Source organism: Salvelinus fontinalis, chromosome 12 (genome assembly GCF_029448725.1).
Source record: "Salvelinus fontinalis isolate EN_2023a chromosome 12, ASM2944872v1, whole genome shotgun sequence".
In the NCBI taxonomy this organism is placed as follows: domain Eukaryota; kingdom Metazoa; phylum Chordata; class Actinopteri; order Salmoniformes; family Salmonidae; genus Salvelinus; species Salvelinus fontinalis.
The window spans coordinates 28,350,283-28,371,203 of record NC_074676.1 but is presented as its reverse complement, the minus strand read 5'-3'; the positions used below and the strand labels follow the sequence as shown (position 1 = coordinate 28,371,203).

The 20,921-nt window shown below is 43.9% G+C and overlaps 1 protein-coding gene across 2 annotated transcripts in view; it reads left to right on the top strand.

Annotated features, from left to right (window-relative positions):
- LOC129867091 (enhancer of mRNA-decapping protein 4-like) overlaps window positions 1–20,921 on the top strand; it is a 32,167-nt gene that overhangs the window by 1,875 nt on the left and 9,371 nt on the right. Inside the window, exons 4-26 of one of the 2 annotated variants that reach the window (XM_055940255.1) lie at window positions 1,748–1,847; window positions 8,815–9,001; window positions 9,373–9,520; window positions 9,667–9,771; window positions 9,877–9,986; window positions 10,129–10,212; window positions 10,408–10,503; window positions 10,617–10,716; window positions 10,826–11,006; window positions 11,133–11,199; window positions 11,334–11,425; window positions 11,543–11,733; window positions 11,852–11,931; window positions 12,040–12,175; window positions 14,514–15,025; window positions 15,141–15,242; window positions 15,493–15,636; window positions 15,727–15,781; window positions 15,994–16,174; window positions 17,820–17,975; window positions 18,082–18,197; window positions 19,575–19,740; window positions 20,019–20,205. In XM_055940255.1, the coding sequence (XP_055796230.1) occupies window positions 1,748–1,847; window positions 8,815–9,001; window positions 9,373–9,520; window positions 9,667–9,771; window positions 9,877–9,986; window positions 10,129–10,212; window positions 10,408–10,503; window positions 10,617–10,716; window positions 10,826–11,006; window positions 11,133–11,199; window positions 11,334–11,425; window positions 11,543–11,733; window positions 11,852–11,931; window positions 12,040–12,175; window positions 14,514–15,025; window positions 15,141–15,242; window positions 15,493–15,636; window positions 15,727–15,781; window positions 15,994–16,174; window positions 17,820–17,975; window positions 18,082–18,197; window positions 19,575–19,740; window positions 20,019–20,205 (3,296 nt within the window). Of the gene's footprint in view, window positions 1–1,747; window positions 1,848–8,814; window positions 9,002–9,372; window positions 9,521–9,666; window positions 9,772–9,876; window positions 9,987–10,104; window positions 10,213–10,407; window positions 10,504–10,616; window positions 10,717–10,825; window positions 11,007–11,132; window positions 11,200–11,333; window positions 11,426–11,542; window positions 11,734–11,851; window positions 11,932–12,039; window positions 12,176–14,513; window positions 15,026–15,140; window positions 15,243–15,492; window positions 15,637–15,726; window positions 15,782–15,993; window positions 16,175–17,819; window positions 17,976–18,081; window positions 18,198–19,574; window positions 19,741–20,018; window positions 20,206–20,921 lie in introns of both variants that reach the window. The other variant, XM_055940254.1, reaches the window with a different exon arrangement.

The following is a 20,921-nucleotide window of genomic DNA, read 5'->3' as shown; positions in this document are numbered from 1 at the left end:
TCAATAATGTATTTTTCATTGTGTCAGATCCCAGTAAGACTAGCTGTTGCTAATGGGGATAATAATAAATATCAAAATTACAAATCAGACAGTCCTAGCAATTTTAGCTTGAGAAATGTTTTGCTAAATCGATTTTTGTACAATAATTTCTGACCATTTTAAATGGAAAACTATTACACTAAGTTACACTACATTACCAAAAGTATGTGGACACCACCTCGTCGAACATCTCATTACAAAATCATAGGAATTAATATGGAGTTGCCCCCCCCCCTTTGTTACTGTAACTGCCTACACTCTTCTGGGAAGGCTTTCCATTAGATGTTGGGACATTGCTGCTGGGACTTGTTTCCGTTCAGCCACGAGCATTCGTGAGATTGGGCGATTAGGCCTGGTTCGCAGTCGGCGTTCCAATTCATCCCAAAGGTGTTTGATGGGGTTGAGGTTAGGACTCTGTCTAGGCCAGTCAAATTCTTCCATACCTATCTCGACAAACCATTTTCTTATGGACCTTGCTTTGTGCACGGGGACATTGTCATGCTGAAATAGGATTGGGCCTTCCCCAAACTACTGTTGCCACAAAGTTGGAAACACAGAATCGTCTACAATGTCATTGTATGCTGTCGTCTCAAGATTTCCCTTCACTGGAACTAAGGGGCCTAGCCCGAACCATGAAAGACAGCTCCAGACCATTATTCCTCCTCCACCAAGCTTTACAGTTGTCACTATGCATTCGGGCAGGTAGCGCTCTCCTGGCATCCGCCAAACCCAGATTTGTACATCGGACTGCCAGATGGTAAAGCGTGAGTCATCATTCCCGCGAATGTATTGCCACTGCTCCAGAGTCCAATGGTGCCGAGTTTTACACCTCCAGCCGACTCTTGGCATTGCGTATGGTGATTGTAGGCGTGTGCAGCTGCTCCGCCATGGAAACCCATTTCATGAAGCTCCAGACAAACAGTTTCTGTGCTGACGTTGCTTCGAGTTAGTTTGGAACTCGGTAGTGAGGGTTGCAGTCGAAGTGAGACGATTTTTACGCGTTTCAGCACACTGCAGTCCCGTTCTGTGCGCTTGTGTGGCGTACCACTCCGCGGCTGAGCCGTTGTTTCCCCTAGACGTTTCCACTTACCAATAACAGTACTTAGTTGACCGGAACAACTCTAGCAGGGCAGAAATTTTACGAACTGACTTGTGGAAAGGTGGCATCCTATGACGGTGCCACATTGAAAGTCACTGAGCTCTTCAGTACGAGCCATTCTACTGCCAATGTTTGTCAATGGAGGTCGCATGGCTGTGGGCTTATTTTATACACCTGTCAGCTACGGGTGTGGCTGAAATAGGCGAATCCACTAATTTGAATGGGTGTCCACATACCTTTGGCTTAGTGTACTTAATTGTTAGAGAAATTATTTCTTATTGAGAACTACTGCACTGGGCATTTAAACATTTTGTGTTCCCCGTTCTGTCCTTGAGAACATAGAAATACATCGGGCAGAAACACCAGGGTCACTACACATATTGACAGATGAAAACAATGGAAAGCTAGTTTTTTTTAGGCAACGGGTGGCTGTATCTCAAGTCCAGATATCGCTAGGTAGCTAAGCAATTCATTACAGAGCAGTCTACTGTGTAGAACTTACTATCATTGGTTGGATATCTGTAATGTTAACCTTATACACATTTTTCTTGGCTAGTCGATGTTGCTCTCTGTAAATATGGGTCCCTAATTTTAACCTGTTCCATGCAGGTAAAAATCCAGCCTGTCGCCAAATACGACTGGGAGCACAAGCATTACTACGGCAACCTGATTGCAGTTTCTAACTCATACCTGGCGTATGCAATCCGAGGTGAGTGTGGAAACATATTACCATTTTATTTTGACAAATTTATGAGTCCTTTCCAGGCCAATGTCTGACATTCTGGAAGTCTAGTTGACTATTTATTTGGCTTAACCAGGCAGTGCAGCGATGGATTGCTGCGGTGTCAGCAGCAAACTTTATTAGCAGGAAATACACCCAAAATCAGTTTTGCCTCATTTAAGCACTTGTTCTGGTGAAACAGTAACAAGATTGATTACACAAAGGCTTACTTTGACCGTATGTTCCATGCCTTGGAAACCGCAAACGTGTCCTTTTGATTGGAAAAAATATACACTTTAATATATAAAAGTATGTGTACACCCCTTCAAATGAGTGGATTCGGCTATTTCAGCCACACCCATTGCTGGCAGGTATATAGAATCAAGCACACGGCCATGCAAACTCCATAGACAAACTGAAGAGCTCAGTGACTTTCAACGTGGCACTGTCATGGAATGCCACCTTTCCAACAAGTTAGTATGTCAAATTTCTGCCCTGCTAGAGCTGCGCCGGTCAACTGCAAGTGCTTTTATTGTGAAGTGGAAACGTCTAGGAGCAGCAACGGCTCAGCCGCAAAGTTAAATCAAATGGTATTTGTACATGCGCCGAATACAACATGTGTAGACCTTACAGTGAAATGCTTACTTAAAAGCACTTAAAAAAAGCCCCCCTAACTATGCAGTTTGAAGAAAAATATGTTTAAGTATTTACTCAAATAAACTGAGTTTAAAAAATCAAGAAAACAGAAAAATAACAAATGATTAGAGCAACAATAAAATTACAGTAACGAGCCTATATACAGGTGGTACCGGTACAGTGTCAATGTGTGGGGGCACAGGTTAGTCGAGGTAATTGAGGTGGTAGGCCACACAAGCTCACAGAAGGGGACTGCCGAGTGCTTTAGCACGTAAAGTTGTCTGTCCTCGGTTGCAGCACTCACGGAGTTCCAAACTGCCTCTGGAAGCAGCATCAGCACAAGAACTGTTCGTCGGGAGCTTCATGAAATGGGTTTCCATGGCCGAGCAGCAGCTCACAAGCAAAAGATCACCACACGCAATGTAAAGCGATGGGTGTAATAATGGTCTGGAGCTGTTTGTCGTCTAGGACCCTTAGTTCCAGTGAAGGGACATCTTAACACTACAGCATACAATGACAGTCTAGACGATTCTGTGCTTCCAGCTTTGGCAACAGTTTGGGGAAGGCCCTTTCCTGTTTCAGCATGACAATGCCCTCGTGCATAAAGCGAAGTCTGTACAGAAATGGTTTGTTGACTTTTTAGCCTACACAGTCCTGTCCTTAACCCCATCAAATTTTATTGGTCACATACACATGTTAGCAGATGTTTAATCCGATTGTAGCGAAATGCTTGTGCTTCTAGTTCTGACCATGCAGTAATATCTAAAAAGTAATCTAACAATTTCACAGCAACTACCTTACACACATAAGTGTAAAGGGATGAATAAGAATATGTACATACAAATATCTCGGGGTGGAGATGTTGTTTCCTACCCTCCCTACCTGGGGGCGGCCCGTCAGAAAGTTCAGGACCGAGTTGCACAGGGCCGGGTCGAGCCCCAGGGTCTCGAGCATAATGATGAGTTTGGAGGGTACTATGGTGTTAAATGCAGAGCTGTAGTCGATGAACAGCATTCTTACATAGATATTCCTCTTGTCCAGACGGGTTAGGGCAGTGTGATTGCGTCGTCTGTGGACCTACTGGGTCGGTAAGCAAATTGGAGTGGCTCTAGGTTGTCAGGTAGGGTGGAGGTGATATGATCGTTGACTAGTCTCTCAAAGCACTTCATGATGACGGAAGTGAGTGCTACGGGGCGGTAGTCGTTTAGCTCAGTTACCTTAGCTTTCTTGGGAACAGGAACAATGGTGTCCCTCTTGAAGCATGTGGGAACTGCAGACTATGATAGGGATTGATTGAATATGTCTGTTAACGCAGCCAGCTGGTCTGCGCAAGCTCGAGGACGCGGCTAGGGATGCCATCTGGGCTGGCAGCCTTGCGAGGGTTAACGTTTAAATGTTTCACTCGCGTTGGCTGCGGAGAAGGAGGGTCTGCAGGTTTTGGTAGCGGACCTTGTCGGTGGCACTGTTTTGTCCTCAAAGCGAGCAAATAAGTTGTTAGGTTGTCTGGGAGCAAGACATCGTGCTCCGTGATGGGGCTGGTTTTGTTTTTGTAGTCCGTGATTGACTGTAGACCCACATACCTCTCGTGTCTGAGCCGTTGAATTGCGACTCTACTTTGTGTCTATACTGAAGCTTAGCTTGTTTGATTTCCTTGCGGAGGGAATAGCTACACTGTTTGTATTCGGTCATGTTTCCGGTCGCCTTGCCCTGATTTAAAAGCAGTGGTTCACGCTTTCAGTTTTGTGTGAAATGCTGTCATCAATCCACGGTTTCTGGTTGGGGAAGGTTTTAATTGTCACCGTGGGTACAACATCACCGATGCACTTGCTAATTAACTCGCTCACCGAATCAGCGTATACATCAATGTTGTTCGATGCTATCCGGAACATATCCCAGTCCACGTGATCGAAGCAATCTTGAAGCCTGGAATCCGATTGGTCGGACCAGTGTTAAACAGACCTGAGCACAGGCGTTTCCTGTTTTAGTTTCTGTCTATAGGCTGGGAGCAACAAAATGGAGTCGTGGTCAGATTTGCTGAAAGGAGGACGAGGGAGGGCTTTGTATGCATCGCGGAAGTTAGAGTAACAATGATCCAGAATTTTTCCATCCCGGGTCGAGCATTTAATATGCTGATAAAATTTAGGGAGCCTTGTTTTCAGATTAGCCTTGTTAAAATCCCCAGCTACAATAAATGCAGCCTCAGGATATGTGGTTTCCAGTTTGCATGGAGTCCAATGAAGTTCTTTCAGGGCCGTCAAGGTGTCTGCTTGGGTGGGATGTACACCACTGTAATTATAATCGAAGAGAATTCTCTTGGTAGATAATGCGGTCGGCATTTGATTGTAAGGAATTTTAGGTTAGGTGAACAAAAGGACTTGAGTTCCTGTATGTTATGATCACACCACGACTCGTTAATCATAAGGCATACACCCCCTTCTTACCAGAGAGATGTTTGTTTCTGTCAGTGTGATGCTTGAAGAAACCAGGTGGCTACCGACTCTGATAACGTATCCTGAGTGAGCCATGTTTCCGTGAAACAAAGAAAGTTACAATCTCTGATGTCTCTCTGGAAGGCAACCCTTGCTCGGATTTCTTCTACCTTGTTGTCAAGAGACTGGACATTGGCTAGTTGTATACTCGGGCACATTGCCCAACACTCCCGTCAATGGAGCCTGACCAGAAGACCGTTCCTTCTGCGGCGCCGTTGTTTTGGGTTGCCTGCTGGGATCTGATCCATTGTCCTGGGTGGTGGACCAATCAGAGGATCCGCTTCGGGAAAGACGTATTCCTGGTCGTAATGTTGGTAAGTTGACGTTGCTCTTATATCCAATAGTTCCTCCCGGCTGTATGTAATAAGACCTAATGTTTCCTGGGGAAACAGTGTAACATGCTGACCAGACCGGACACGTCGCCTGCGCGAGCGTCGCAAAAGAAATTTCGAAATCCATCGTATTAAATTATTGCACCCACACTGCTCGCGCGCGCCACCGAGCGTCTGCGTTGCCAAGGGCTAAAATAGAAGTAATTCATATTTCTGACGCAGATCCCGCTGAAAGTCCTGCCTCTCCCATCTCCTCATTGGTTTATAGAAGCAGGTACCCATGTGCTATCTCCTTATTGGTTATACCCACGTGAGTGATTGAAAGACGAAATGTTTTGCCGGTTGTCGTGGTAAAAGTGTAGATGCCGATCACCATATAATTTCAAAGATGAAAAAGCCTGGAAGGAGGAGAGAACTAAAAATGATTCGGTTGGCCGTTTTATGTGTGGATTAATTGTCGGAGTAGAAGACCATGTGCATTTCAGGTAAAATAGCTCAATGTTAATATCCCAGGACAAATTAGCTAGCAACAGCAAGCTAGCTAAATAGGACACATTAGCTTTATGTTTAATGCTTTTCGACCTGTCCCCAAATTAATTTCCTTGGTTCAGAGTTTGTTGTGATATTTTAACCTGCGTGTTGTGATCGCGTTTGCTGTAGGGGAACAAAATAAATGTATGCACAATGGCGCATGCGCACAGCCGGTTTGGGTTCCGTGTAAGAAATAATACAAAAAAACAAAATACTGCATAGTTTCCTAAGAACGCGAAGCGAGGCGGCCATCTGTCTGCGCCGACGCCTTTGTAGTATCTATCTGGGGTGTACTTTTGAGATGAATTGGAACGCCAGGCCTAATTGCCCGACGTCACGAATGCTCAATTTTGTAATATCTAGTGGAAAGCCTTCCCAGAAGAGTGGAGGCTGTTAAAGCAGCAAAGGGGGACCAACTACGTATTAATGCCCATGATTTTGGGAATGAGATGTTCGCCAAGCAGGTGTCCACATACTTTTGGTAATGTAGTGTAGCTTTCTGCTAGCCAAAAAAAGCTGCAAAAAATAGCATGATGTTGCCAAGGTTACAGGAACATGCATTTCTTTGTTTGATTAACAGTGGATTCGAAATAATTAGATTTAATTTATTTTTGCTTTTGTCTATGTAACTTAGGGATAGGCTATGTCCTATCGCTATCATGTCCACAAAAGATTGTGATATACGTTGCTATTGCCCCTAATTGGCCCCCCCCCCCCCCCCAAAATGTTTTTTGTTAAAAAATTAAGACTCTCTAAAGCGTGAAATCGACTGCAACATCACGACGAAAGATAATGTTTCGGGGAAAACTGGGCAGAGGCTAAGTGCAGGCAATGGCAAATATTTTCCAGTGTTCCTTTCTGGTGGAGGAGCACAACCTGTGTGTGTCTTTGTGGCGCGCACATGATGGCAGTTGAGTGAGCATAAATTGAAGTAATGTGCTTTATTTTACCGTCAGACTGTCCCTCACCTCTCCCCCTCCGCAAAGGCTGACCAAAAAACAATGTTGCTAATTTAGCAACTTTGTCGCTATATTTATTGAATTTTTCAGATCCCTCCTGCTAATTTAATTGGATAGTCTAGTGACAAATTCAGCTACTTTCCAGGCTGCCTTTGAGTTTTGACACCTAGGGTTTCTTTGGTTTTTATAGCATTTAGTGACTTTTCCCACTCCGTTCTGCCGCAAACGAGGGAGAAAAGCTGTCTGGGCAACGGCAACGGCGCACACACAGGCAGAGAAGCACAAGAGGAGAGGTTGTGGGTGGCGGGAGAGGGGGCTAAAATGTGATTCTCAATGAAATATTTGGCTAAACTGAAGGATTACACACAATTTCTGACTCATATACAAACTCATGTTGCTCCTATGACCAGAGAAAGTGAATTATTCCTCAATATTGAAAAACACGTACGCTAATAATAATGCAAGCCTGTCTATACACTTTGCTGCTCATACATTGAAGCTGACATTCTGGGTGCAGTGTAAGGGTAGAAGTGTGTTTCATGCCTTATAAAAGTGACAGTAGTGAATAGGATTGCACATTTTATTCAGAGGTGGAAACTTTCTGTGGGAATTAACAGGAATGTATGCAAATTAATACTAATACAGTAAAGCAGAAATAGAGAGAAAATGAACCACTAACCTTTGAAATTCATCAGATGACACTCATAGGACTTCATGTTACACAATACATGCATAATTTGTTTAATAAAGTTAATATTTATAATCAAAAAATCTGAGTTTACATTGGCGCGTTGCATTCACTAGTTCCAAAAACATCAAGTGATTTTGCATAGCCACATCGTTTCAACAGAAATACTCATCATAAATGTAGATGATAATACAAGTTATACACATGGAATGATAGATATACCTCTCCTTAATGCAACCACTGTCAGATTTCAACAATACCGATACGGCAATACCCAGACTGCCACATCTGGCGGGGTCAGGTCTTTGTGGTCTACCATTGGCTGTTTTCATTTAGTATCAGTTGGGGTCGGCTTGGTGCGTGATCATATTCCCCCATAGTATGTTGTACCAAAGTTGATGTAATGTTCTGACTATAACTACTGTTCCCTGAAGGACGGGAAACGAGGTACAACACCGTTTTGCGAAGCGCAGATTTAATTCACCTTATCAGGCATGATTGTAGGTCTTTCAACTTAAGTCACGACCGTGCGACTCACCGTAGCTTGTTGTACCTCGTTTCCTTCCATCAGGGAACAGTCGTTATAGTCGTTACGTTCTCTCATTATTAATCCTCTGGCTACCTTACATTTTTAGGCTATTCAAATAGCATTTTGAGATGGAGTTCTGTTATGTTTGTTGTTTCATTGTGAGAAAGCCATGCATAAAACAAAACATATCCTTAAGTCATATTCAAAGCCTATTGATTGGAGAGGGCTGAGAAGGACTATAGGCTACTTTTTTTTTTAAACAGGTAGACAAGATGGTGTCGGGGAGAGAGCAAGATTGACTTTAAATTTTGCTTTGCTTGGGTGGCGCCAGTCAAACCATTGTCTGTCACATCACGATGTCGTCACCATCGACAATGGCTGTCAATCATCTTATATAGACGATGCTATCGTAATATATTGCCCAACCTGAGTGTGACTGCCAAGACCCCTGTGATCTATTCATTTGTCTGTATTGATTTCTCTGTCATTTAAAGCACTTAATCAACATCATAGTGATGACAGAATTACAAACACCATGCCAATACTCCTACTTTATATTTAGGTGCAGGAGCGCCACAATACTTTTGAGCTAGTATTCTATAAGAGGTGCTTGAGCTCAAGCAGTAACAAATTTGAGGTGCCGGTACTCCGCTCCGGTAAGCTCCTGCCCAAGTCAAGCACTGGGTATTTAACTCTGCTTAAGCTTTCCATGTAAAACCAAAATATCCCCATTTTGATTCAGAATGTGACAGAAGTTGGCTCGCAAACTCATGTTTTGTACTTGTGTACAGGAGCAAACAACCAGGCCATGATCCGTGTGTTGAGCCTGGGCTCCGCGGAGCGCACCCTGCTGAAGGGCTTCACTGGTGCAGTCACAGACCTGGCCTTCGCCCATCTGGACTCCACCCTGCTGGGATGTGTTGACGAAGCTGGCAACCTGGTCATCTGGCAGCTCACCTGCCACAGCAGCAAGATCCAGTATCCTCTTCATTCTGCCCAAGAATTACACTTCAGTTGGCCCCTTACTGCTTCATGTAGTTAAAGGTTAAGTTTTTTTTTATTTTATATTTTTTTTAAATAAAAGTAACTACATTTACCTGTTTTTGACCGTTTTAAAAAGTACTTTGTGATGTGTGTACAGCAGTGGAGGCTGCTGAGGGGGGTACGGCTCATAATAATGGCTGGAGCGAACAGAATGGCATCAAACGCATGAAAACCATGTGTTGGATGAATTTGATACCATTCCTCTTCAGCCATTACCACGAATACGTCCTCCCCAATTAAGGTGTCACCGACATCCTGTGGTGTACAGCTGTGGTGTTACACACCTTAACCCACGTGCTTCTCAGGGATCAAGTGGTTGTCCACATCCGGAGGCCTGAAGACACACCTCTAAACTCCAATAGGAGGTTGATCTGGTGTCCCTTCATCCTCGAGGACAATGAAGAGAACCCTGAGGATGCTAGCCAGACCTTGGCCCTGCTGCATGAAGACAGGGTATGTATGCCCTATTGGACACAATCAGTCTTATTTATTTACCCATGTCTCAGACAAACTCTTCCTCCTCGTCCCTTTGTACTATTTTCTTAATCTTTTTAATTCACTCCCTCTCTTTTGCTGATTGTCCTGTCTTTTCTCCCCAGGCTGAGGTGTGGGATCTGGAGATCCTCCGCAGCAACAATAGCACCTGGCCAGTAGATGCCACTGACCTGAAGGATGGCGTTATAACCATAAAAGGACATACAGAGGTAGGGCATTTAGTAATCACATTGTCTGTTTCCAGTATGGAAAGCACTTATTTACAGACTGGTTTTTAGTGTGGAAATTTTGTTTTGGGTGGTGTTTTTCTCCAGCGTATAAGTGAAGGTGCCCTGTCTCCGGATGGCACAGTCTTGGCCACAGCCAGTCATGATGGTTATGTAAAGTTCTGGCAAATCTACATTGAAGGACAGGACCAGCCAAGGTAGATCTTGACTCAATATTACTTTATTTTATAATATAATATTTATATTTAAATTCTGGTTTCTTGCAATTCCTTTCCATTTGTATCTCTATGGTTACTTTTACTTTCCTCTGTGAAGTCCTCTCCCCGGCTTCTTTCACAGATGTCTGCATGAGTGGCAGCCCCACAATGGGAACCCCCTCTCCTGCCTGCTGTTCTGTGACAACCACAAGAAACAGGACCCAGAGTAAGTCCCTACTGTTCCCTTCTGCTGCTGTATGTCTTTAGCTGAACAGGTGTTGAGTATTTAGCGAATGTGACATTTGGTTACCCAGGATTACATAGACGCATGGATCTTTAGAAGATTAACCAATGCAATCAGTGTAATTTACTCTTAAGGACCCATGAGAGATTGATTAGACCCCTACTTCTTCCTTTCTAGTGTTCCATTCTGGCGCTTTCTGATTACTGGAGCTGATCAGAACCAGGAGCTGAAGATGTGGTGCACAGTGTCATGGACCTGCCTGCAGACCATCAGGTCTGACTGTTTTACTTGTGTTTTTCACTGCTCTTTCATGCTTTACAAGTTGTCTCATTCATACCTCCGTTACTGGACCTGTTTTAACGAGAGCCTATGTACATGTCCTTCAGGTTCTCTCCAGACCCGTTCAACTCCTCAGTCCTGCCCAGTCTAAAGGCCAGCCTGGACCTCTCTGCAGAATGCCTCATCCTAAGTGACGTACAGAGAAAGGTCATAATAACATCTGTGTCCTGCTGTATCACTATGATCTATCTACCAACTGTAATCCTTTTTGGGTATCAGGATGAGTTTTTAACCTTGTTTTGTGTTGTCCCTCTAGGTGTTGTATGTGATGGAGTTGTTGCAGGACCAGGAGAAGGGCCATGCCAGCTTCACAGCCGTGTCCGAGTTCCTGCTTACACACCCTGTACTCAGCTTTGGTGTTCAGGATGTCAGCCGCAGCCGCCTGCGCCACACAGAGGTCCTCCCCCCAGATGAGGAGAGCGAGAGCATGACTGCAGGTTGGTTTCGCCTTCTTGGATCCCGATTACCACTACTACCTAATCTAATGATGGGCTGGTCTGACCCTGTATTATCATGGGTATAACTTTTGTTTTATAATGGCTTTTTCTTCCTGTTATCTCTAGAGGGCAACCAGGGCCCAATGGAATCCAGAGCTGGGATACAAATAAAGCTATACTGTGTCCACACAAAGTGAGTGTTGTCATTCAGGTTCTATTATCATATTTACTCAGAGGTCTGCATTGAAATTGTGACCATAAAATCAGTTTTTAGTATCCCATTTCATACACCCGTATTAGTGTTTAGATGTATTCTTCTGTCCACAGGTCCCTTCAAGATGTGCAGATCTGGTTCCAGCCAAACCTTGGGTCTGGCTCGTCCTTATTTCTGCCTCACTCAGACTCAAACGACGGCTTTGGTGAGTTAAGAGAGCCGTTGGTCGTCATAAACCAGAACTATTTTTTACTCAGTTTAAGAGATTTTAGAAACATTATCCCAGATTTCAATGTATTAATCGGTCTTTGTGCTTTTCTAGGTTTTTCGGATCACTTGACAGACATGAGCATGGAAGGTTTGAGCTCTGACAAGGAGTCCGGATGTGGCTCCCAAAATGATCTCCGTAAGATTCCCGCCCTTCCTGCTCCTGCTGACTTCATGTCCCCCACTGGCGCCGCCGCTATGCCCAAGCTCATGACCCCTGACGCCTTCATGACCCCCAGTGCTTCAGTATGTCCAGTTCCAAATTCTCACTATTCTATCAAAATGCTAGCGAATATCCAAGGGAGGGATATTACTCCTGGATCTTGATTGCGCTTTAAACTTTATTTCTGCCCTTCTCTCCCAGGTCCCAGCCTCCCCAGGCAGCAGTGCCAGCAGCCTGAAAATGGTGACAGCCATGACCAGCAACTCTGACAGTGGCGCCAGGTAGGTCAACTCGAAGGGTGCATAAGAGGGAAGGAATTCATAATTGACTGAACAAGGAAAGAGTTTGTGCTTTGATATCCCTGACTCTAGTGATGTCAATGTCTGCAGGGGAGGAGAGGAGCTGACCCAGAACCCCAAGATGTCTATGGAGAGCAGCAGCAGTAGCAGTCTGACTCTCAATGCGAGCACCAGCAGCCCCAGAGCCAGCTCCCTTCTCATCTCAGGCCTAGGGGACAACATGCCGGTAGGCCACACAATTGCATGGACGCTAGCACTCACAGCGCAGTCGTTACACACGGTTAGAATGCAGAATTGTGTGCCACAATTGGCTGAGGGGCCAACGTAACATGTGTTTTGTCAACTTAAAAGATCTCTCGTCCCTCTGTCATATGTGACATCATTTTTTATTTTATTTTTTTTAACAAAAAAAATACCTTTTATTTAACTAGGCAAGTTAGTTAAGAACAAATTCTTATTTTCAATGACGGCCTAGGAACAGTGGGTTAACTGCCTGTTCAAGGGCAGAACGACAGATTTGTACCTTGTCAGCTCGGGTATTTGAACTTGCAACCTTTCGGTTACTAGTCCAATGCTCTAACCGCTAGGCTATCATCCTTACTCCTTGTTCCATTTTGGTCTTCCCTGCGGTCTCATAAAGATGTACTCTCTTCCACAAGAGACTAGAGGTCGACCGATTAATCGGAATGGCAGAATAATTAGGGCCGATTTCAAGTTTTCATACCAATCGGTAATCAGTATTTTTGGACACCGATTGTGGCCTAATTATTAATATTTTTTTTTGCACCTTTATTTAACTAGGCAAGTCATTCTTATTTTCAATGACTGCCTAGGAAGGATGGGTTAACTGCCTTGTTCAGGGGCAGAACGACAGATTATCACCTTCATTTTTGCAACCATCCGGTTGCTAGTCCAACGCTCTAACCACCTGCCTTACATTGCACTCCACGAGGAGCCTGCGTGGCAGGCTGACAACCTGTTACACGAGGGCAGCAAGAAGCCATGGTAAGTTGCTAGCTAGCATTAAACATTAAACTTATCTTATAAAAAACAAGCAATTTTAACATAATCACTAGTTAACTACACATGGTTGACATTACTAGTTTATCTGGCGTGTCCTGCGTTGCATATAATCGATGCGGTGCCTGTTAATTTCTCATCGAATCACAGCCTACTTCGCCAAACGGGTGATGATTTAACAAATGCATTTGCGAAAAAAGCACTGTCATTGCACCCATGTGTACCTAACCATAAACATCAATGACTTTCTTTAAAATCATTACACAAGTATATATTTTTAAACCTGCATATTTAGTCAATATTGCCTGCTAACATGAATTTCTTTTAACTAGGGAAATTGTCACTTCTCCTGCGTTCCGTGCAAGTAGTCAGGGTATATGCAGCAGTTTGGGCCTCCTCGCTCGTTGCGAACTGTGTGAAGTCCATTTATTCCTAACAAAGACCGTAATTAATTTCCCAAAATTGTACATAATTATGACATAACATTGAAGGTTGTACAATGTAACAGCAATATTTAGACCTAGGGATGCCATCCGTTAGATAAAATACGTAACGGTTCCGTATTTCACTGAAAGAATAAACGTTTTGTTTTCGAAATTATAGTTTCCGGATTCTACCATATTAATGACCTAAGGCTCGTATTTCTGTGTGTTATTATGTTATAATTAAGTCTATGATTTGATAGAGCAGTCTGACTGAGCGACGGTAGGCAGCAGCAGGCTCGTAAGCATTCATTCAAACAGCACTTTCGTGTGTTTTGCCAGCAGCTCTTCGCTGTGCTTTAAGCATTGAGCTGTTTATGACTTCAAGCCTATCAACTCCCGAGATTAGGCTGGTGTAACCGATGTGAAATGGCTAGCTAGTTAGCGGGGTGCGCGCTAATAGCGTTTCAAACGTCACTCGCTCTGACTTGGAGTAGTTGTTCCCCTTGCTCTGCAAGGGCCACGACTTTTGTGGAGCGATGCTGCGAGGGTGGCTGTTGTCGATGTGTTCCTGGTTCGAGCCCAGGTAGAGGCGAGGAGAGGGACGGAAGCTATACTGTTACACTGGCAATACTAAAGTGCCTATGAGAACATCCAATAGTCAAAGGTATATGAAATACAAATCGTATAGAGAGAAATAGTCCTATAATTCCTATAATAACTACAACCTAAAACTTCTTACCTGGGAATAATGAAGACTAATGTTTGAAGGAACCACCAGCTTTCATATGTTCTCATATTCTGCGCAAGGAACTTAAACGTTAGCTTTTTTACATGGCACAATTGCACTTTTACTTTCTTCTCCAACACTTTGTTTTTGCATTATTTAAACCAAATAGAACATGTTTCATTATTTATTTGAGCCTAAATTGATTTGATTGATGTATTATATTAAATTAAAATAAGTGTTCATTCAGTATTGTTGTAATTCTCATTATTACAAATAAATACATTTTAAATAATCGGTATCGGCGCTGAAAAATCATAATCGGTCGACCTCTACAAGAGACCACTCCTCATATGCTCATGTTCCCCTTCACCTACCCCTTCCACCCTCTACAGGTGCTTCCTTCTCCAAACCCGCCCCTCTCGATGGACCCACAGGTCATTGAGCCTATGCTGATTCAGCATGCCTCTCCCACCCTGGCCCGCTCTCCAGACGTCATCTCATCTGCCTCCACGGCCATGTCCCAGGACATCCCTGAGATCGCCTCTGAGACGCTGCAGCGAAGCCTGGGGGGTGTGTCTGGAGCTGAATCCCGAGACTCTCTCCCAGCCCTCCACACAGACAGCATGGCTTCTGCAGCCTCAGCCCTTCACCACCTCTCTCCACGGAACCGGAACAACTCTGACCACGGCCACCTGACCCTAGAGCTGGGTGCTGGAGCAGTGGAGGCGGAGCAGAGGCTCAGTAACACTCCTTCACTACTGGAGAATGCCCTGTCACAGGAGAATGCTGCTGCAGCCGCCGCTGCCTCCTGCTCCGACAACAACACAAGCCATCCCTGGCCTGCAGCTCCCGACATCACACGGGAAACGCGCAACAGCCTGCGGGACAACGGCCTAGGAGACTGGTAAGACAGTCTCGCACACGCGCTGACATAGGCACAGTATCTTTACCTATGCATGCAACCTGAAGAGCCTACACAAATCGGCTTTTTTGTTTTAAATGGTATCTCGTGCTTTTAGCTCAAGGGAGGAAATGAAGGACAGACACATGTCCTCTCCATACCACAGACGCACCTACCACTTAACCCAGAATGACAGTCAGGACGCCAGTGCAGAACAGAGGTAAGATAGTCACATCTCCAGAACTTCCCCTTTGTTGTCAATAGTGCTGGTCCTGGAGAGATGCAGTATTTGTGGTGTTTTGGAAGTCAATGCTTGATTTAAAGTTTCCATTTAAATGTATTCTTGATTCTGATTTAATGTTCATCCTGAACCTGCACAGGTTTTTTTTGTACCAATGCCATGTACCCATTATCAACACCTGTTGTGGGCACTTAAACTCCTCCTCTTGCTTTGTTTTCCTGTCACACAGTGACCATGATGACGAGGTGGCCAGTCTAGCGTCGTCCTCCGGGAACTGTGGAGCCAGGTCGTCTCAAAGACTGCCAGTGAAGGAGTGGAAGAGCTCTCCCAGAGGCTCCCCTAAACTCAAGAGGAAGAGTAAAAAAGATGATGGGTGGGTGAAGACCATGACAGTTACCACAGAATGTTATTCTCTGATATTTACTTCCATGTCTAATGGCCTCTTTGCCTTTTCTCTTTTTAGGGATGCATCTCATGCCTCTCAGTCCAGGCAGCCTGAGCATCATAATCATCATCAGGTAAGTGATCATGGCTGAATGAATATGATTCACTGTTCTTTTTTATCTTTAAATTGTGATAATAATAGTGGCACCAAGATGTTTCCATTATACATACATTTTCAGCAATACCATTTGTTCCCTGATAATTAGATGATACATTATACCTGGTTTGCTTAGGCACCATGGTCTTCTGAACATCCCTCTCTGTAATCTGATCTAACCTGTTGCAGATGAACCCTGAGGTGCAGGAAGAGCTGCTGATGCTGCTGCGTAACCAGCAGAGGGAGCTAGCGGATCTCCGTCAGAGTCAGCTAGAGCTGCTGCAGAGAGTGACGGGCCACATGGACGCAGTGCAGAGCTCTGTCATAGCCCATGTGGAGCACGTCATGGTCAGCCAGCAGGAGCACGAACGTATCCTTACAACTGGGACATGTTACAATCAGTGCCAACTCCTAGACCTCCCTATGTAGTGGTACCATTGAAAATTATGTAGTTTGGTATGAGATGATCGCTGCAAGATATACTACATGGCTAAAAGTATGTGGACACTCCTTCAAATTAGATTCGGCACACAGCCATGCAGTCTCCATAGACAAACATTGGCAGTAGAGTGGCCCTTACTGAAGAGCTCAGTGACATTCAATGTGGTACCGTCATAGGATGCAACCTTTCCAACAAGTCAGTTCATCACATTTCTGCCCTGTTAGAGCTGCCCCTGTCAACTGTAAGTGCTGTTATTGTGAAGTGGAAACTTTTAGGAGCAACAACGGCTCAGCCGAGAAGTGGTAGGCCACACAAGCTCACAGAACGGCACCACCGAGTGCTGAAGTGCATAGCGTGTAAAAATCGTCTGTCAACCGGTTGCAACACTCACTACCCTGTTCCAAACTGCCTCTGGAAGCAACGTCAGCACAAGAACTGTTCGTCGGAAGCTTCATGAAATAGGTTTCGCAGCCATTGGACTTGGGAGCAGTGGACACGCTTTCTCTGGAGTGAAGAGTCATGCTTCACCGATGGACAAATCTGGATTTGGCGGATGCCAGGGGAACGCTACCTGCCCAAATGCATAGTGCTAACTGTAAAGTTTAGTGGAAGAGGAATAATGGTCTGGCGCTGTTTTTCATGGTTCGGGCTAAGCTCCTTAGCTCCAGTGAAGGGGTATCTTAACGCTACAGCATACAATGGCATTCTAGATGGTTCTGTTCTTCCAACTTTGTTGGAACAGTTTGGGGAAGGCCTTTTCCTGTTTCAGAATGACAATGCCCCTGTGCGCAAAGGTCCATACAGAAATGGCTTGTCGATCGGTGTGGAAGAAGTTGACTGGACTGCACAGAGCCCTGACCTCGACCCCATCGAACACCTTTGGGATGAATTGGAACGCCTACTGCGAGCCAGGCCTAATCGCCCAACATCAGTGCCTGACCTCACTAAGTCCCTGCAGCAATTTTCCAACCTCTAGTGGAAAGCCTTCCCAGAAGAGTGGAGGCTAGCAGCAAAGGGGGGACCAACACCATATTAATACCTATGATTTCGGAATGAGATGTTCGACGAGCAGGTGTCCTCATACTTTTGGCCATGTAGTGTATAGGGAAGTGTTATGAATGCAGATATTGTAGGTTAAATGGAATTCAATTCACATGAATAAAGATGATTTTCACATCTAGAAAGGTGCCTAATTAAAGCTGCAATATGTAACTTCTCGGGTGATCTGACCAAATTCACATAGAAATGAGTTATTGTTCTCTCATTGTCATTGAAAGCAAGTCTAAGCAGTAGATCGCTTCTATGTGCGCTATTGCTATGTTGCAGCTTAAATTTAGTTTTGGACACGAGGTTCAAACATCTGAAAATACAATATATTTAGTTATGGTCAATATTTCAGTGATTTATATGCTTATTTTGTCACACAAACTGAAATTAGGCCAACTATTAGTTTTAGCAACCAGGAAATGCCAGAGCCATTTATGCATATTGCATCTTTAAGACCGTAGTTTTGTTGCAGAAGCACATCCTCATCAACCCACTGTTTGATCCTTGACCTGGCGGTGTTTCTCAGAGAGGAGAATGGAGAGAATCCTAGCAGAGGGACAGAACCGTAACCAGCAACTCCAGGAGCATCTCTCCCAACAGCTGGCTCAAACTCTCAACAACACCCTGTGTAACCGTCTGGACAAGACTCTCCGAGAGGAGATGAAGAAAACCGTTCCTCCCAGTCAGTACACTTCCTTCCTTTTTCCTAACTTATTCCACAGTTTTTATCAAATGAAGTTAACTGTATAATCACTGAGAAGTAAATGTTTGGCCTTGCTACTAAACAGCTATTATCAAGAGTCTCGAGCCTGTTACTGCCCAGATGAATAACACCATCGCTGCTAAGCTGACGGCTGTGGAGGCAGCACTGAAGGAGAACGTCAGCAAAGTCGTCAAGTCAAAGGTTAGTGGCAACAAATTCAGGGGGGGATAAAAAAAAAATGCACTGCTTAGTTCATAGAACCGCGTTACGTGACTTACCTTAGATATTTACTTATAGCAGTTATGACAGAGGTTTTGGTTTTCTTCCTACAAAATGTGGCTCTACATTTTGAACAATGGGGGCTATAAGCTATTATGACCCCATTTGCTTAAAGCGAAGACACACACATGCCTTCTCTTTCCCTCTGCAATGCTCACGTGCCTTGCGGGTGTCGTTAGAACAGAGTGGACAGGACCAGGCACCAAATCTGCATCAAATAACTGGGGAGAGGAAAGAACATCATTGAAGGCAATGATGTTAATTTCTACTCAAAAATCATACGCAGTTATTGCCTGATCTTCCTTGACGTTTTCCTAAACTTTCCAATACCTTTCTGATGCATTTCAGTAACTTCAAACCAATGGTTGGAACCGGTTCAGGAAACAGAACCGAAAAGAACGAAAGTGATCTTTCCTGTTCCGGAACAGAACCATAATTTAATAACGTTCAGAGTGGAGCGCCTATGAACATTTTTGCCGGTGTGTATTTAGGCTACCTGCCCCTCCCCTCTGAAGCATAGATTACTGTAGCCTACTGACCACGTTACAAACGTAATTCAGAAATTAGGGTCAGATGTTTAATTAGAGAAGAGTGGGTTTGACTTATTCAATCATAGTTAAGGATACTATAATACAGTTGCATCTCTCGCGCTATAGCACAGTGTGTTTGTCTTGCATTATGATTAAACCATGCTCTTACGGCAAAATACAATTTGCTCTTAATGACTTTCCTATATAGTTTAAGTTGCTTACCCGCTCCACAGTAAGCTGCTCTAGCCGTGCTGATTGGTGAAGTAATTTAATGTTGAGCTAAATGGGTTTTTTTTAAGTAAAAAATATATATATTTGATGTTTGTTTTAAAAGGAATGATTATAAACTGATACTTTTGGATTGAACCAGTTCCAAACTTTATTTTGCTAGTCAGACCAGTGGAACGAATAAAAAATTTAAAGTCACGGTTCTGTTCAGAACGAAACGATGAGTAAATAATTTAGGTTCCAACCCCTGCTTCAAACTATACTTCCTTCAGATTGAATTTGAAAAACTGTCAGAGTGATTTTTAATATAGCCCCAAATTAAAAAGTTAACATTGGCTGTTGATTACATCTCTTTTTAACTGTGAGATCGCAAAAGATTTCTATCAAAATGGGGTCTTGGGCCCAAAAGGTTTAGCATGCCCTGCTCTAGAGCCTAGATTGGTCATTGGATCAAAGGATGTAAAGTAGTCTCATAGCTCACTTATTCAGTCTACAATCAAAATGCACACACAGAAATTACTTTGTATCCCTTTCTGTGCAGAACACCACAGATGCAATCGGCCGGGCAGCTGCTGAGGCAATGCAGGGGCCTATCCAGGCTGCCTACAAGGATGCGTTCCAGAGCATTGTGCTGCCTGTGTTTGAGAGGGGCTGCCAGTCTATGTTCCAGCAGATCAATGACAGCTTCAAGCAGGGAACACATGAGTGTATGACAATCCAATTGCTAACTGTTAACACTCAGCATTTCAGGCTGTTTCTTCGCTTTATGCAGTTTTGCCCAAGAGCAAGGTCATGGACTTAGCCTAGTTTTTAACTTGTTACATTTGTCATACATCTATGTTAAGAGCAGTGGGCTTTGTATGTATAGATAAACATTTGCTGTATTTTTTTTGTCAGCTGATTTTTATATTGTGGTAACAGCACATCTGAATATGCCTGACAGATCTTACTGTGTCGTACTGAGGATGTTTGTTTTCCTCTGTAGATATCCAGCAACTGGAGTCCCATGTGAAGAGCAGGAAGCAGCGTGAGCAGGAGGGCCAGGACCCTATGATTGGCCAGCTGCAGCAGATGATTGACACGTTCCAGAATTCTACAGATCAGCTGGCCACCACTGTCACAGCAAGTGTCCGCTCGGAGGTCCAGCACCAGCTCAACATGACGGTGGGAAAGTAAGTCCAACCAGGCTTTTGACATTTTTTTTTGTGATTGAACAGACATGCCTAATAGATGCCTTAGCAAGCAGTTTGGGTTGCCATGTTGAGTGGCTTTGTAATGGATTGGTTGAGTAGAAAAACAAACACCTTAATCATGGGCTTAATTTCGATTGAGCCATACGTTTTGCAAAGCAATTAATGAAATGGCGCTTGAGTTATTAGATTTAGGTTTTTAGGGTGTGGGAATGAATAACTTTAAGTTTTTGGGATTGTACAAAAGTGTTTGGGAAATGACACGTTTTCAAGCATTTACAGTGCATTCTGAAAGTATTCAGACCGCTTGACTTTTTCTACGTTTTGTTAGGTTACAGCCTTATTCTAAAATTAAATAGTTTCCCCCCCATCAATACCCCATAATGACAAATCAAAAACTGTTTTTTGACATTTTTGCTAATTTATATAAAAAAAATAAAGGATATTTCACATTTTACATAACTATTCAGACCTTTTACTCAGTACTTTATTGAAGCACCTTTGGCAGCAATTACAGCCTTGTGTATTCTTGGGTATGACACTACAAGCTTGGCACACCTGTATTTGGAGTTTCATTCTTTTCTAAAGATCCTCTCAAGCTCTAAGGTTGGATTCGGAGCAATTTGCCTGTCTCTTCAGAGATGTGCGATCTGGTTCAAGTCCGGGCTAAGGCTTGACCACTCAAGGACATTCAGAGA